Source organism: Citrus clementina, unplaced genomic scaffold (assembly GCF_000493195.1).
Source record: "Citrus clementina cultivar Clemenules unplaced genomic scaffold, Citrus_clementina_v1.0 scaffold_2, whole genome shotgun sequence".
NCBI lineage: Eukaryota > Viridiplantae > Streptophyta > Magnoliopsida > Sapindales > Rutaceae > Citrus > Citrus x clementina.
This window is the reverse complement of record NW_006262688.1, coordinates 22,858,538-22,876,675: the sequence shown is the minus strand read 5'-3', so window position 1 is coordinate 22,876,675 and position 18,138 is coordinate 22,858,538. Positions and strand designations below refer to the sequence as shown.

Below are 18,138 nucleotides of genomic sequence, written 5' to 3'. Positions count from 1 at the left end.
ATTTCACCGTTGTCCGTTGAGTGTCTTGAGCTTGATTTCACTTGATTCACTTGCATAAATATTACCCTTCAAAAACTAGTGAAAATGTGAAATACAATATTTATTAAATTACTTAATACACATGTTTGTTATCATCAAAATTACATTATGTGTAGCCATTTAGGCTAACAGTCACCCATTATTAAATTTCAATTAAGGCACTTATTGAAATTTCTCTACCTTCAGCACGCTTAACTACGAAAATTTTGAAGTAAAGATTGCCATATTCCTCTAAAAATCAATTGGGTACTCAGAGCACTAACCCCCCATAAGGCCAACAATCTCCCTCTTAGTGATATTTTGGAACGCGATCTATCTTGCGTCTATGTTTCGACATAATTGTTAGCTAATACAAGGTGAACTCTTCACTTTCAGCAAACTTAATATGGAGTTTTGAAGTAAAGTAAAGGTTGTCATATCCCTCTAAAAATCAATTGGGTGCTCAAGAGCATTGGCCCCTATAAAGATAGCAATATCCTCATGGGCAATATCTTCTGACTCGATTGTCGTATTGCTCTGAAAATCAATTGGGTGCTTAGAGCACTAGCCCTTATAAAGCCAACAATATCTTGGGACTCGATCTATGTTATGCCTATGTTTCAACATAACTATTAGTTGATATATTGCTACCCCACTTCACTAGTTGACTTGGCCACCCACTTTACTGGTTAACTTGGCTACACACGAGCCTCTGCCACTATGACTTGGCCACACTCAACCTCCATCATTCATGATACAAACACACTATTGCTCTCATGTTTCGACATAATTGCTAGCTGATACAATGTCGGCCCACTTCAGTGGTTGACTTGGCCACCCACTCTACTAATTAACTTGGCCACACTCGAACCTCCCTCATGCCTCTGTCATTATGACTTGGGCATACTCGGCCTCCACCATCCACAACGCTTGCACATTGTTGACTAATTGAAACAACGCTAGCACACCTATCAAATACATGATTAGGCTCTGATACCATTTGTTGGACTAAGGCGCTTATTGTAATTTCCCAACAAGTCACCCATCATTGAATTTCTCCATCTTCGGCATGCTTAACTATAAAGTTTCGAAGTAAAAGTTGTCACATTCCTCTGAAAATCAATTGATACTAAAAAAATAGATATTAAACCATTTAACTTTATCCCTTCGTCATCCTAAAGGTGATCACTAGCCCATATAAGGCCAGTAGAAATTATAACTAATGATGTATCCATTTACAAATCAATTTTCTTGACTGGAACTCATTTAGAGAGAAAAACCCTAATGAGTGGTTTGCAAACCCTAATATGTTGCCACTACCTATTCATTCCAGTTCGCTGCGCATTTGTCACCACTACCTATTTCAATCAATTTCTTACTGTCTAGCCTTTGTTTTTTACCATCACATATAGCCAATCTAGTTACTAATCATCAAAATCGTAAAGCATCATTACTGCCAGTTTGTTGTTGTGATTTTTTGACCAAATAGTTATGCTAAAAGACAAATCACCACCTCTATTGTGCTAATCAATTCTAAGCCATCTAGATCTATCCATGGCTTCCTTTTTCCTGACCTAAACTAAAGGCTTCCGAAGGTTCCGGTCAGCGAACTCGCACACTCTCTCTCTATCTAGCCGGCACTGTATTGTGTCTATTTTTTTAGTTTTATTTTATTTTATGTTCCTATCCTTTCTATTTGTTTTTGTTGTAGTTTTCTTTCTTGTAATGTTTTTTTTGTTTGTTTTGTTTTACTATTGTTGTTGTTGGATGTTGGTTGGTTTCATTTTTTGTGGTTGATCCTGTTGCTTTAGGCTGTGTTTCTGATGACTGTTGATGGTGCCGACATTGTGATTTTGATTAGGAGGGCACACCTATGTTGGAGTCCTTGTTTGGTTCTGATGGTAGTGCTCAAGGTTTTTGGTAGCCTACAGTAGGAGCTCATCATGGGTTTATTTCGTACATCATTTTGGGGCGGCATATAGTCTAGATTTTAGGTGTGATCATCTTTTGGTTATACATACATTTTCACAAAGAAACAGCCCGAGATTAATTACCGAGGAGATTTCCTCATAATAATTAAGCTGGAGACAATACCAATTCAAATTAAATGGATTCAAAAGGTTTTTATTTTTGTTTTTTGTTTTTTGTTGTTCTAATAATGTCACTGGACGCAACTCAAATCTAGTGAGTTTGTTGTGTTGTAGTGCTATGTTACTGTGATGTCTTTCCTTTAGTTTGTTTGGATTGTGATTTCACCTTACAAATTTAAGTTAGGTAGCTAGACCTACAAAATTTTCTCCAATATTGCATGAGACCTAACTGTGAAACTGCTTCTCATTTTGAGTATAAAAGAAAAGTTTGTAGAGAGCAGTACTTGAGTCTTATATTCTCCTAAATATTATATTTGAGTCTATTTTGGTATTATATCTCCTATTCTTGTGATAGTGCATTAGTGGTTGTTTGGCCTCTAATGAAATGTTTACTTTCTATTAAAAAATAATTTATCCATTTATTAATACTTCATTTGTATAGTTACATGACTATAAAAAGAGAGCTCATTTCTTTATTTGTATACACTTTGAGATTGAATAACATTTTTCTTTACACTATTATGTCTCTTATTTCTTTTCTCTCTTTTTTCTTACTAAATTGTTGCGCTTTTAATTAGTAAATAATTTAACCCATATTTATGTAGATCGTTTTTAATACTTTTAGTATTCGAGGGTGTTCGAAGTTTCCCAAAAATATTCTTGAAAATTATGAAAATTGGGTGAGTTGGGCTCAAAAAAGCGGCTAAAAATAGTTCAGTTGGCTCAAATTAGCTCTGTAGCTTAAATGCAGAAAAGTGCTGCAGCTTAAAATTTTCATGTGACACGCATCAGTGTGTTGCCACTTGGTCCACCAATTCGCCATCAATTTCTCCAAAAAACACGTTGATGAACTTGAAAAGAATTGCCAAGTTATGAAAATTTTCAATAAAAACAAATTAAATAATGTCATTCTGTTGTCTGTTTATTTATTAAAAAAGAAAGGGTCAATTCAAGACAATAAAATAATTTTGTTTATATTTTACCACAAACAAAACAAGCATGAAATTTGAAAATTTGATAGTTTGAAAAATATTTGACTCCTAGACCTAGAGCCCCAAATTTACAAGAATGTCGGCGAAAGGGGGCAGGCGAGGTCCACACAACAAGTCGGTGCTACCAAATCGAGCGGCCAACCTGCTCTTACTTTTGAGGCGCCAGTTACCGCCAATACTGGGAGATTTGCATGCGTTAAATTTCTTACACGTGGAGGTAGCACCGACAGTTTCCTTGATATTAGGAGACCGAAATGGATCTTAATTATCTGTCTTATCACGCTCAGCATCCTTTGATATTAAGTTTGAAAATTGAAACGCTATAGTTAATTTATTTTATAAATTTTGACAAAAATAATATTAAATAATTTTATAAATTTTTTTATTTTAATAGGAGTTTTTGAAACCAAGTCTAAAAAGTAACTTATTTAAATAAGCAAACAATTCTTATTTTAACTTTTCTATTCTAATAAAAAAATAATTATTTTTTATTTTTATAAAATTTTAATGATAAATAAAAGATAATTTAAATTTATGTCTATTTTTGTTATTTTATAATAAAATAATATTTTCATAATAAAATTTATCAAACACGTGTTCTCTATTTCACAACAACTATAATAATACAATTTATCAAACACTAGCTATATTTTTAATTAGTTTGGGTTTTGATTTGGAGAATTTAACCCAATTAAGTTAGAAACTGAAAATCAAACTAAAATGAGTCAAATTTAATTTGATTTGGTTACAACAAACAAAAAACTTCAATTTTCATTTTCTTTTCTCCATTTTCCCATTAGCCAAATATAATCATGCAGGGAATAAAAAATAACCACAAAAGGCAAAGTGAAAAAATAGAGATAGTAACAGAACAAAACAAGAAAAACAAAAATGTAAAGATTGAAGTACACAAATGTATCAAAATGGAGCTTGCCTGCTGCCTTGAACTGGAACTAGATGTTGACATTCACGCCACGAGGAGGCAGCGGCGATCGGTTTGCATTGCAGTGGCAAGTTAGGGATGCAGAAGACAACAACGCAAGGCAGCGGACGGTTGTGGGCTTGTGTGCAGCAGGCTATAAAGCCTTGCTTTCGTGTGACTGCTGGGCGAGTTTGGTTACCAGCATTTTTATAAAGAAAAATAAAAATTAAATTCAGTTTGAATTAAAAGACATTTCAAGATTAAAGAAACAGAAAAGCAAATCCAAATCGAAAAAATCAAAGACGTGTGGGTTGGCGAGTTTTGATTTTGGCTCCCGTTACTCTCTTGATTTTGTTGATTTGGAATTTTGGGGATTAGGCATTGTGTTTTGATTTTGATTTTGTTTATTTGGAATTTTTGGGATTAGATTTTATTGTTTATGTGTTTTCAATTAAGTTTACGTTATTTATTTATTTATTTTTGTGTGTGTTTTTTCAAGTTAAACTAATTGGATTGCTTATTGAATCTGAATTGGAATACAAATTGATTGGTTTAGAAATTTAAAATCGATTAGGTTCAAAAATTTAACCCAAATGAACCCAAAATGAATTTTGGGTTCGTTTTGACTTAATTCGGGTTAACCCAATCCCCGCTCCTTTGCATAGTAAAAAAAACTTATTTAATCAATTATTGCAATCCTAAATTATCCTATGAACATAATTTAATTTATTAGACAATGCCATCACAGTATTACTATGCTGATGTATTAAAATTGTTCGACCATACATGTATTGTCATTTATGCTGTAAGAATTTATAAACGAACGGCAGAATATCTAGATTTGACCTAAGAATTTCAATCATTAGATGGAGGGTGAGAGAATTTAATTATGCTTGTTAGAGCATCTGAGCGAAAGCAAGTCAACATATTTCACACAACCGCACACAAGGAGTAAAAAATTTCATTTTGTGTAACTACCAAATTTCAGCATGATATGGTATAATAATTACTTGATCGCTTTTTAGTAATTCGGGACTATGATTATGATATGATATGCCATACGGGATGGGATCACCAGCCTTATACTAGCTTGATTGGTGTGATTGAAAAAATAATGATGAATTTCTTCTTTTGTTCACCTTGCGGTCCAGAAGGTTCATGATTGTAATCCAATTTAACAAGCAACAATTCAAATATTTTTCTTCCTTTTTAGCTGGATTACAGTGAGTATATAGTGTAATCATCCATGATTAAAAACATTGATTTGCCAATTGAAGTGAAATTTTAAGTTTTGACTGACGAGATTGATTGATTTTAAAGAAAATAACAAAAATAACAAAAATATTTGGATACCAAACACTGTAGTAGTAGTAGTAATAGCAGCACGGAGACATAACCATTAAATGGTCTAGAGGTCAAATAATTTTCAATGGGAATTGTTAAAGAAATCTGACAAAATCAAATGGATAATAAGGCATTGATTTTATTACCATACACAAAAAGTCACTTTTTAACCTCAATCTAATGGGTGCATAATTACAAATTTAATCATTTACTGTACGACAAAATATTGAATTCTGCCTTACCATTAATCGAGACAAATCTCTATCTCTCTCTCTCTCTCTCTCTCTCTCTTTCTCTCTCTCTCTGTATATACACACACGCATCCCCATAAGAAGAATTAAAGAAACTTATAAAAAAAAAATACGATGAATATCCTAATGAATTATTCTTTTCTAATTTCGGTGCATCTCATACAGTTCTGCAATCAACTGCCTCCAAAGCTCTAATTCCGAGTAATCATGGGCATTTGGGCCACCCCTTCATTTCCCTACTATTTAATTAGACCTCCTATGCAATCTACTATTCTCTCGTATGTACACATGTCACGAAGTAAAGAGTTTAAAAAATTGCATAAATTTGACCCCATTCTAAAACTTGTATCTTAGACATGAGCAGTCTTGTCTCTGTTGCTGCGGATGTTCACATTTCTCGAAAGTCAAAGCATGAACACTCTTTATATGAAAAGAAAATTGCATAATTAATATGTAATGTATATTTGTATTTTAACAATTTTTAAAGATATTGTTAAGCTGAATTTTTCAAAATTTATTTCCTTTCAAACTAATTATTAATAAGATATAGAGTTACGATAGAATCCAGCATAGAAAATCACACATTCAAAAAGAAATTCAAGCACCAAACGCAAAATTCCAAAAATGCCCCGGAGCCAGAGCTTTGAGTTGAGAGCCCGTATCTCCTTTTATGGCTCAAAAGAGGCAGTGAACTCTTGCACAAATCACGCTCGCAAGATAAAAAGAAAAGAAAAAGAGAAGAATTCGTCGTTCTCACGTGAAAGTCACATGCACATGGTATCATACAGACTACGGACCGGTGAGTCATCAGCTCACATTTCATTTTCAATTTCAAATCAAACACATAAAACCAAACTGTCTGAAACTTGAAACTTTAGCTTCACTTTCATTACCCCCCCTTCACTCCTAAAAAGCAAAGCAAAGCAAAGCAAAGCTCTTTAGGAGATGAAGGGACCCCAAATTAAAAATAATAAGAACCCAAGATTTGCTTTTGTAAAACAGCAGCAGCAGCAGCATTGCTTACTAATCTTAATAAGCATTTTCATTAATGTCTCCGCTGCTGCAACGGCAACGGCTTTCGATTATGCTGACGCCTTGTCAAAGAGCCTCCTTTACTTCGAAGCTCAACGTTCAGGCCGCTTGCCGTACAACCAACGTGTCACGTGGCGGGACCATTCCGGCCTCACCGACGGCTTGGAGCAAGGGGTCGGTTTAACTGTAATCGCAATGTTTAGATTTTGTTTATTATGGGATATGATATGATTAGTAATTTTTAAATGCATATACGTGTTTTTAATAGGTTGATTTGGTCGGAGGGTATTATGATGCTGGTGACCAGGTGAAATTTGGCCTGCCAATGGCTTTCACAGTGACTATGCTTTCATGGGGTGTCATCGAATTTCGTGAACAGATCGCTGCTGCCGGTGAACTAGAGCATGCTTTCGAGGCAATCAAATGGGGCACTGATTACTTCATTAAGGCACACACTAGCCCAAATGTGCTATGGGCTGAGGTACTACGGAACTTGTACTCAATTACTTCACATACGTTAACATTGCTCTAATGCGTTTTGGTTTAATTCAAAAACATCGTTTTGTTTTGATAAGGTGGGTGATGGGGATACTGACCACTACTGCTGGCAACGCCCGGAGGATATGACCACATCAAGACATGCTTACAAGATTGATGAGAACAATCCCGGGTCGGATCTCGCCGGAGAGACGGCTGCGGCGATGGCCGCCGCGTCGATTGTGTTCAAGAAAACTAACCCACATTACTCACACCTACTCTTGCACCATGCCCAACAGGTACTTTAAAATTTTGCTAGTTGAGTTGTTGATAGATCTCTTAGTGTGATTCTAGTCTATAATTTGCACTAACTCGATTAGTTTCTATTAAGTACAGTAAAAACAACTTATATGAGGCAATACTAAATTTGGCACCATTTTGGTTATAGTGAGTAGGTTCACTTATAATGGCACTACTACTTTAAAAGCTAGAAAGATCCTTTGCTAATGTAAACTCTATCTGGGGTTTAATTGTGTGCTGCAGTTGTTTGAATTTGGTGACAAATTTAGAGGGAAATATGATGAGAGTGTGGAAGCGGTGAAGAGCTACTATGCGTCGGTGAGTGGGTACATGGATGAGTTGTTGTGGGGGGCAATGTGGCTTTCCAAAGCCACCGACAATGACAAGTACTTACAGTATGTTATCAATAATGCTGATAACTTTGGTGGGATTGGCTGGGCTATTACAGAATTCAGCTGGGATGTCAAGTATGCTGGCCTTCAAGTTATGGCTTCAAAGGTAAAGTTCTTTTTTTTTTTTTTTTAGCCTTCTTTTTTTCAAACTTAGCTTGGACTTATCACTTATGGGTGCCAATTCTCCACTACCTTTTGCTTTTCATATTTTCTTTTGTCTTTTTTCGGAGACTTGTAACTTGTTTGGTGATTACACTCTCAAATCTTTAGGGGATTTTACTTTGTCACTAGATTCAATAGAAATTGTAATATATGTGATCTTTAATAACCACAATGTCACACTTTTTAGAATAAAGTTAATTGGTTGATGGAGTAAGCGCTGGTTAAGTACTGTACGACCGTGACTGCAGAATAAAGATAGAGGCTTCTCAATAGCTAGTCCAGACTACGAGAACAAAACCATGTGAAGCTGATGCTTCTCATGGCAGAGCTTTAAAGTGGTCAAGTTTCAAAAAAACTAGCGCCACGTATCTCAAAACTACTGTTTGAACAACCACGTTATTTTGTACTCCAGCAGCTCCATATTTAGATCTCATCATTCATGATTGAACTGCTCATAGCAGGGCCCGATCAACTGATTGATTTGTTATGTGGGGTCTGGTTTAAATTTGTGTTCCATTAGAAAACTCAGTGTATGGATGCAATTCCTTCATTTATGGCTTATGGGTATTAGTCTGTTAGATGAGGCACAAAGGCAAAAGCTTTCTTTTTTCCAATAGCGACCCACATTTGCTGGCTCATTTGCTGCAGTAATTTCCTCTTATGGTAGTGATAATCTGGTAGGATGATGTTTGTTTTGACTGCAATAGTTAATAAAATGCACATGATGCACATGCAATAAGCCAAGAAAACTCCTAGGGCCACCATTTCAGTAATGGGGCATCGATAATTACATGATCACAATAATGAATTCTTTTGTCACATCTTGATTTCCCTTTACTATTTATAGACAGAGACCCTATAGAAGCTTAAAAATTTTCTTTTCCTTTACAGTTGCTTGCAAAGGAACAACACAAGAAGCAATATGGATACATACTTGAACAGTATCGACTAAAAGCCGAGTACTATATTTGTTCATGCCTTAACAAGAACAATGGTAGCAATGTAGACCGGACGCGGGGAGGTCTGTTATACATCAGGCCATGGAACAACATGCAGTATGTTTCAACAGCAGCATTTTTGCTCACCATCTACTCTGACTTGCTGCTTGACTCAAATCAACCGCTGAATTGCAATGGTGAAATTGTCGGTCACCAAGAGATCCTTAGCTTTGCCAAGTCCCAAGTAGATTACATATTAGGCTCTAACCCAATGAACATGAGCTATTTGGTGGGTTATGGACCCAAATACCCCACAAGGGTGCACCATAGAGGAGCCTCAATTGTGTCATACAGAGAGAACAAAGGGTTCATCGGGTGCACCCAAGGGTATGATAACTGGTACAGCCGGGTGGACCAGAACCCGAATGTTATAGTTGGAGCTTTGGTTGGAGGACCCGATTGGCGAGATAATTTCATGGATCAAAGAAATAATTATATGCAGACTGAGGCCTGCACATATAATACGGCACCATTGGTGGGAGTTTTTGCCAAATTGTCCCAATTAGAGGAACAAAGGAATAGTAACCCATCCCTGGTTGCTTCATCTTAGAGAATACATAGTCATTGCGTTTTTTAAGAGCCTTTTTTTTAATGGGGGGCTGAACTAAGTGTTCCAGCCCTCATTTGTAGCTTCACTTCGTTTGTTTTGTTTTTTTTTTTTAATGTTTATAATAGTAAAATATAAAGTTTAACATGTTTCTTTTCTCTTGCTTTCGTTATTGTAAAGGAATCAAAGATACCATTGGATGACACATTGCATCGTTGTAATGTTCCTAAAATTAAAGTAACCAATAAAAGTATGGTAGAATGAAAGAAAAAGCTGCATGCCTTCAAAGTAATTAAACAAGATGGGCCGTTGTTGGGGTCTAGTCGTTCAGACCAGTACTCTCTGGGAGTTGTTAATTCTCAGAGCTGGGGAGATGTGATCAATTATAATATCATCATGTTTAAAAAAATATAAATAAAGAAAGAAAGAAAAAGAACAAACATGAGAATTATACAAGAAGATGCGTTAAGCGGCCGTCTTGTTATGGACTTGACAATAGTTGTTTACAAGACCCATTTTGAGGACCAGTTGAAGAGAATAACTAAATACACCTATTTGGTTTCTAAATACACCTACTTCCAGGAGCGCATTGGATGGAGCGGCTCTCTCTTGTACGGGTTGCCTTTGCTCATACAAGAGTTTAAAGCATTCAAAGAAGGTGACAGCAGAAAGCACACAGCTCTCAAATAGTTATTTTCACACATACACCTCATCCGTTTATTCTTCGACCAAACCTAACACAGGGTTATAATCACAACATTTGAAACATTCCAAAATACCCGATCAAGATCGGCAGTTTGAATCATATTGTACTTTTTTTTTCTCATTTACCAGAATGTTGCTAGATAAACACAGGGAACAAGCTCTTTTCTTTGTCTACCTCACTTAAAATCTATCTGTTGCACTTGCACTTGCACTATATATACTTGAAGACCTTTATTACTTTATTACCTTACATAATAAGGTAATAAATATCATAGATTTGACAAGCATTCCTAACTCTCCACAATTTCTATTACAATTACCTTGTATTTCTATAATCTTTAAATTTTTATACTTCGAGATCCAACCTTTGTTATTTGCTGATGTTTATTACCTTTTTATGTAAGGTAACAAAACCTAATAAGATTCTTGTATATGATCAACTTGTAGCAATTATCGGTTTTCATATGCCTCATATTGTTGTTTGCATATATATCTAGAATTCTGATCATGTGCACGATGGGACGCATGTTGAGTTTTCATTAACACAGTTGTCTTCTAAGTCCCACAATCTGGCCAATGAAATATTGATATACATCTCGGTCACGTATAATATTAGGCATCTCTCTACACACGCACTCACACACACGCGCGCACACACATTCTCAAGGAAAAAGAAGACAATAACGTACTGACTCAAAATCAGGAAAGGTTATTAGGGATTGAGGGTCCTATGATTCAGAAATTTGGTAGGGTTTGTTTGCGATCAAGCACCCACACCAACCCTTATTAGTGAGACGGTTTTATAATGCAGCTTTCACTCGAGTAGATATATCGACCTTTAGCACATTCCTGTAAAATCATTTGCTTTCACAGAGAACGATTAAGGGGACATTAGAGGTTTTTCCAGCGTGAACCCTTCAATACTTAAGTTAGTTATCTAGATTTTTTTGAAAAAATTTGTACCATAATTCACGTGGTTTAGTTATAATTACCTCAAAGAAAAAGCTTTAAAGAAGATATGAAAGAAGAAAGCTAAAAGAGAAAATTTTGAGTGAGAAAGAACCAATTTCGTGTTAAAGAGAGAAAAAGATTACTTACCTACTTTGAATTTTCTTGGGTTTTTATAAACAACCAAAATTATCGTCCCTGGATTGTTGTATGACTGTTAGTGGATCGACCTTGTGTCCCAATTTTTCAGTGAGAATCCACGGGTTGACCTCTGACTGAGTCTTCAGGTTGACTTAGTCTATACCTCTCCTTGCGAGTCTTTTAACCGACCACACATATTTAGTTATCACCCTCGAGGAGGTACTTTAGTATCTTAAGTTGAGAGAAGCATGCTCATGTAAAGTCACACCTAATCTTGGTCCTTTTTTTTATCCTTCAAACATTGATCACCACTTTCTAGTATTAAGAGTGAAATAAGTGAAAACTAGAAACTTAAAGAGTTCTATTAATTATAATGACCACTCAATTTAAAAACTACCCATATTCAATCGAGCTCAATTTATTCATGTATTCACTTTGGCTTAAACGCAAGTGACATGGCGCTTGTTAGGTTAGGCGTTTGAATTTCAAAACGAAAGTTTTGCATTTTTCAAGATGCTTCTCTTCAAATGATATGATGGTTACCAAAACTGCTTCACTTTCCTTTATCTTTCCAACTGTTTAAATCTCTAATTTTAATTCTTGTTCTACTTTCTCCCATTTTCTTTTTTCTCCCCAGAAAGTAATGATTCTCTCTTGAAGAATAAATCGTGCTTACTGCGACCATCCCACTACTGGTTCTGGCTTGTACTAGGTACTACTTCTTGAACTCATTGTTGGTTGTTATATTTTGCTTGGACTGGTTGGTTTTTTCATAAGTATTACTATTGTAGTTTTTTAGGATTCAATATAGGTTTATTTACGAAAAATGTCAAAGGGTAAAGAGAAAATGATAGAGATTATTGATGATGATGAATTGGGTTTCTTGTCTGACATGCTAAAAAGGTTTGGTTTTAATCCTAAGACCCCTTGAAAGAATATAGGTGACCCCAATGTTAAGGATTATACAAAAAGAACATCCTCTAAAGTCTCTTTCTTATTCGAAGAAAACGTATAAGATAATGAGAATATTAGTGAGGATTTAATTTCTAATCGAACTCTTGGTGTAAACCTAGGAGAGAGTAGTAGCGAGGAAAATAACGATAATGAAATAGACCTGAATAAGACTCGACGAGCTAAAAGGAGAAAAGTAGTAGAAGATCTTTGGCTGGATCTTATCCTATTGACAAGATGAAGTGCAGTATTAAAAGAAGTGACCTAGATAGGCTTAAGAGAGTCTATGACATACCTGATGATGTAGGCCTTAGGGTTCCTGGTCTTAAGGACACGTCTAATCATCCCCCTAGAAGATATGTCACCTTAAATTTGAAATGCTTTAAGGTAGGGGTTAAGCTTCCTTTACAACTCTATTTTGTTCGAGTCCTAGGCATAATGAACTTAGCCATTAGTTAATTTAACTCGAAATAGTGGAGAGTACTTTTTAGTCTGTTCGTCTTGTAGAATAAATATGGGGAAGTTGAGCCCTTTGTTGATGAGATAAAACACTTGTACTAGCTAATGAGTAGTTTAAAGGACGTAGGCTTGTACTATTTCATGACGATATTAAGAAAAAGAAACCCATAACAGATATCTTAACCTCAGCCGGCAGTTGGAAGAGCACATTTTTCTTTGTTGAGGATAACTAGAGCCATGTGGCTCTCACAAGTGGAACAAATATTCATGTTCATTTTCCTTTTTCTAGTCCAAGTTCTTTCCTAGCTCATAATGCTTTTCAACTGTTTAATTGTCCGAATTATATCTTTTTTACAAATCTGGTTTTGTGCTACAGACTCCTAAAGCGTGGTCTACAAAGTAAAAAATAAACCATTAAGGAGAGTTGAGTTTGCCTTATCCAATCTGTAATCATGTAAAGACTTGTTTTCTATCTCTAGTTTAGTCAATTCCCACATAGTGTATATAGCAGAAAATATGGAGGGTTAGATTACTAGAGCCATGAATATGAAGTGTTTTCATTCTGGCGGTGCCTCTAAAAACTCGAGTAAAAGAACCACTTAAACAAAGAATCCTAAAGTTTATCAATATACCTATGCTCTAAAGACACTCCCCTCATTCATGTACCTGGAGTTGGTAAAATGAGTGGAACAACTATTGAGAAGAGTCTCGTTTCCTCTCATCTACTTATTAAAAAACATCTCAGCAAGCATATGAGCAAGCAAATTACATGGTCCCATATTATAGTGAATATGCCAAACTGTTGAAAAAGAAGGTCCTCAAGGATATGAAAGGTCATACACTTGGCGACCTGGAAAATACCCTCCAATTAGAGTGTTTTAGTTGTGTACTATAGCTTACAACTATAAGGGAAAAATCCCTTGTTATAAGAAGAAGGTATATATCGATATCCAGACTTTAGAAAAAAGAATAAAAAGTAGAGCTTGCAGAAGAGAGATCAGCGAAACTTCATATCGAAAACTTAAATCTTGAGGAATGATCATCCCTATTCGAGGGTAGAACAACCAAGCTTGAGAAGTAGTTGAACGATGCAAGGGGAGAACTTTCTAGGCCAAAATCCTTGTATAAGCATTAGCTTGAATCTCTACAGTCGAATAATTAGAGTCAAGTTGAAGCTTTAAAAAAAGAAGTCGATGATAGCTACAACTTCAGTCTCACATTCTCTTATAGATGCATCATGGTCGTCTTTGAAAGGTAATCGCTAGAATTTGAAGATAGACGAGCTTGTAACTAGTGTTATTGAATACATAAAGGAGCAAGACATAAAAGAGGATAAAGGCAAAGATGAGCCTTCTGAAGTTTTTGGGGCTGCTACTTCTCATTCTGTTGATGATGACCCTTTATAAGTTTCATAAAAGGTGGATCCTCCTTAAATAAAGTGGATCCTAATACCTTTTAGATGTAACTTTCTTTTTTCAATGAAGACTTTTGTGAAAACATTTTATTGTATTCATTTCTTTTTAATATTATGAATATTTTCTTATTGCTACTCGTCTGAATCTTGGCTAAGTCAATGTAAACAACTTCTAACCTCTGGCCTCATCTCAAGAAGGTTTTGAGACTCACAGCCTTAATCTAGCCTTAAAATTGTTTTTAACAAAATCTTGTCTGCCTTCTCTTGGTCAAGTAAACAGTGGCAAGTTCTGACTTTTTGCCTCACATCTTGAAACTCTAAACCTTGTACTTGCCTTAGAAAAAACTTCAACAAAATCTTGCTTGCCTTTTCCTAATCAAATATAAAATGGCAAGTTTTGACTTTTTGCCTCACTTTAAAGAGGTTTTTAGACTCAAAACCTTATATTTACCTGAAAAAACTTTCAACAAAATCTTGACTGCTTTTCTTCTGGTTGAGAAAGAGGTGGTAAGTTTTGACTTTTTGCCTCACCTCTAGAAGTTTTTGAGGCTCATAACCTTATATTTTCTTAGAAAAAAATTCAACAAAATCTTGCTTGCCTTCTCCTGGTCAAGTAAGAGGTTGCAAATGTTGACTTTTTGCCTCACCTTGAAGAGGTTTTGAGTTTCCTTAGAAAAAAATTCAACAAAATCTTGCTCGCCTTTTTTTAATCGAGTAAGAGGTGGCAAGTTTTTTTTTTCCCTCACCTCAAGGAGGTTTTGAGACTTCAAAGCCATTTACTTACCTTAGAAAAAATTTCAACAAAATCTTGCTCACCTTCTCCTAGTCGAGCCAAGGGTGGCGAGTTTTGACTTTTTGATTCACTTTGAGAAGATTTTTGAGACTTCAAAGCCTTTTACTTGTTTTAGACAAATTAAAAAATGTTGAACCTCTACTAAAGGCGACCAGCTTATTACAAGAAATGCTCATTAATCTTTTAATTTCACGACCATTTGCATAGACCAGCTTATATCTCCCTGGCCTAGTTGCTCGAAAAATCTTTATGGCCTTCCCAGATGGGGCTAAATACTCCTTGATTCGAATCTTTTGTATTTTGATTCACCGTTTTAAATCACCGCTTTTGAACAGTGAACTTGCACATTCTGGTTGTAATAGCGAGCGACCCTTTATTGATAAGCGACTACCTTTTCCACTACGAACATTTTTTTCTCAGCTAGTAAATCTAAGTTTGAACACATCTACTCGCAATTTTCCTATTTATCTAAACACTTTGTTCAATAGGTACTAATCTTATGTTGAGGTGATTGGCTATCAGTTGGGAGTCAGTTTGAATCTTCACTCTATCTGCTCACAAAGCCTGACCTAACTTTAATTTAACAATGAAGGCCACATATTCGACTTGATTAGTAGTCGCTTTAAATTCAAACCTTAAGAAATATGTGATCTCTTCTCTTTCTGGACTATGCAATATTATTCCCACTCCTGCATTTTGGTTTCCATAGGATTCGTTCATTGTTACTAGCCAAATTTTATTTATATTATCATTTGTTGCTATTGAGCACAACCATTTTTCTTCTCCACTTTATGCAATCTGCTACAAAATCAGCTAAAGCCTGCGTTTTGATTGTTATTTAACGTTTATAGCTTTTATCAAATTTGCTCAATTCCATTGACCATTTCGCCAAATATTCAGAAGCCTCTAATTTATGTATAATTTACCCACATGATTGATATGTTATAACCAATATTAGATGCACCTGAAAGTATGACCTCAACTTGTGGGCAGTAGGAGGGGTGGGATTTTCGGTTTACAGTTCGGTTTTTTCGATTTTCGGTTCGGTTTACAACCCGTTCGGGTTTGAGAGTTCAACCCAAACGAGTTGGAAAATTATTTCGGTTCGGTTCAGTTCAGTTTTGGGTTGGAAAATGGTTTGGATTATTAATTCGGTTCGGGTTAGTAATTTGGGTTGGGTTAATAATTCGAGTCAAACCAATATTAGCCAAAACTAAACAAATTAAATAGCAAAATAAGCAAATTAAATAACAAAATAAGCAAATGATGAAAATATTCAACAAATGATGAAATTTTCAGGTTATCAAAACACCAAATTAAAAATATTCCACTAGAAATTACAACAATAAAAGAAAATAACAATAAAAAAGTAGCTTCCGAATTCTAATTCCAATTCCATGTCATGAAGTTAATCCAAATAAATAAAAACAACCATAAAATTATAGAATTAAAGTAAAACCATCTCCATTTCACCATCAACAAATAGAAAATGATGAAGCAAATCTGCCCATTAACAACAATTAACCTCCACCAAACAAGCATCAACAACCAATATATTTATCAATCCTTCATTCTTTACCCAATTGTTATTTCTAAAACATCATAACACCACTAAATCATGTAATTTATTCTTTTTCAACCAACTATTATTGCAACTATAAGCCTCAATTGCAAACAGCTCATATTTATAAATATGCACATGAAGATTAATAATTCAATAATTCATCAATCATAGCCTTTGTAAAAATAAAAAGTTACCTAATTGCAAACAACTAACCATCCAAAAGTCTTCATGTTGAATCACTTGGATGGTTCGGTTGTGTTGATTTACGAAGCTCTACATGAAACAAAAGGACTTAAAATTAAATAATTCATAAAATAAATAACCAAAACGTCTTAATAAAATAATCATAAAATAATTATTTATTATACCTTCAGCAAGTGCATCCATAAACTCATTTTCCTCAACAAACACTTGAAGGTTTGTTGTTGCATCCACGAAAAGCGAAGATCGTAACCAATTTTGTGTCAATATAAGAGCTTCCACCATGTCAGGAGTCATAGAACTCCTATACTCATCTAGAATACGACCTCCCGTACTAAAGGCGGACTCGGATGCAACAGTAGAAACTGGAATGGCAAGGACATCTCTTGCTATTTGCGATAAAATTGGGTACTTCGAACTGTTAACCTTGCACCATAGCAAACTATCAAATTGCGTATGCAATGAATTAGAAGCTTGAAATTCAACCGTTTCCATTAAATAAAGGTCTAACTCATTTGACAATTCCATGTTATCTCTCGTCTCAGCAACCATCTCAATGTATTTAAGAAATGATCCTCATAATCATCATCGGCGTCACCAAAATCAAGAAAAGTCAGCCCAATACTAAACCCACAACCACTAGCATGGCTTGCACTTGCACTAACACTCGCACTAGCACTTGCACTTGGGTGTTTTGCATTATATGCTTCATAAAGCCTATGCAAAGTGTTTTTCACTCTACTTTTCATCTCACCACATTTCGCACTATCCTTGCTATATAAACTCTCAAAGCAAACTACTATGAAATTCATTTTTCTTCGTGCATCTAGTACGGTCGTAACAATCAACAACTTGTTTATTTTCAGTATACTCTTCCCAATACTTGTCAATTTTTTCCTCCATGTTCAATGCCATCCCTTTTAAATGTGGATCAACATTTTTAGACATTGAATTCAAAGCCTTTTCGACTTTGCATATCTCATTGTAGCATTTACTCGATGTCACCCTTAAAGAAACAAAAAATACTAATGTCGCATCATAAAAAATCCGCAAAAACCTAACCATTCATCGAGCATTTTCCCAATCATCACTTCCCAGAGGTCCCATTTTTCTCCTATCACTCTCAGCCGTATTTCACTCATGATACTAGGCGTGAAGAGCCGGTTTAAGACCAGTGAAATTGGGGACTGAAAGGTCTATGAGACCGATAAATGGAAACATTGTGGTGTTCTTCAAAATTGAAAATGCTTCGACTCATATTCCCCAAAAAGTGGATCTCGCTGAAAATAATATCGGATGGTACAACAAACCTCGATCCCTAATTGTATAGTAAAGCTCTTTAAGTGAGATCTTCAAAGGTATATACTGCCTATAAGTAGTACTTTATTCAATCATTTGGGTTGGTCGGTTGAACCAGGTATTTTATGTTGGGTTGTT

At 35.3% G+C, this 18,138-nt stretch overlaps 1 protein-coding gene across 2 annotated transcripts; it reads left to right on the top strand.

Annotated features, from left to right (window-relative positions):
- Window positions 1-6,343: 6,343 nt before the first annotated feature.
- On the top strand, window positions 6,344-9,627 carry LOC18050938 (endoglucanase 11). Of its 2 annotated transcripts, none has more exons than XM_006447567.2 (5): window positions 6,344-6,823; window positions 6,918-7,130; window positions 7,225-7,425; window positions 7,670-7,924; window positions 8,872-9,627. In XM_006447567.2, exons 1-5 carry the CDS (start codon window positions 6,563-6,565, stop codon window positions 9,526-9,528), a joined length of 1,587 nt encoding a protein of 528 aa, XP_006447630.1. In that variant the 5' UTR covers window positions 6,344-6,562; the 3' UTR covers window positions 9,529-9,627. The 2 variants fall into 2 exon arrangements, with proteins under 2 accessions (XP_006447630.1, XP_024046379.1); XM_024190611.1 differs by having other exon boundaries at window positions 6,344-6,835.
- Window positions 9,628-18,138: the final 8,511 nt, after the last annotated feature.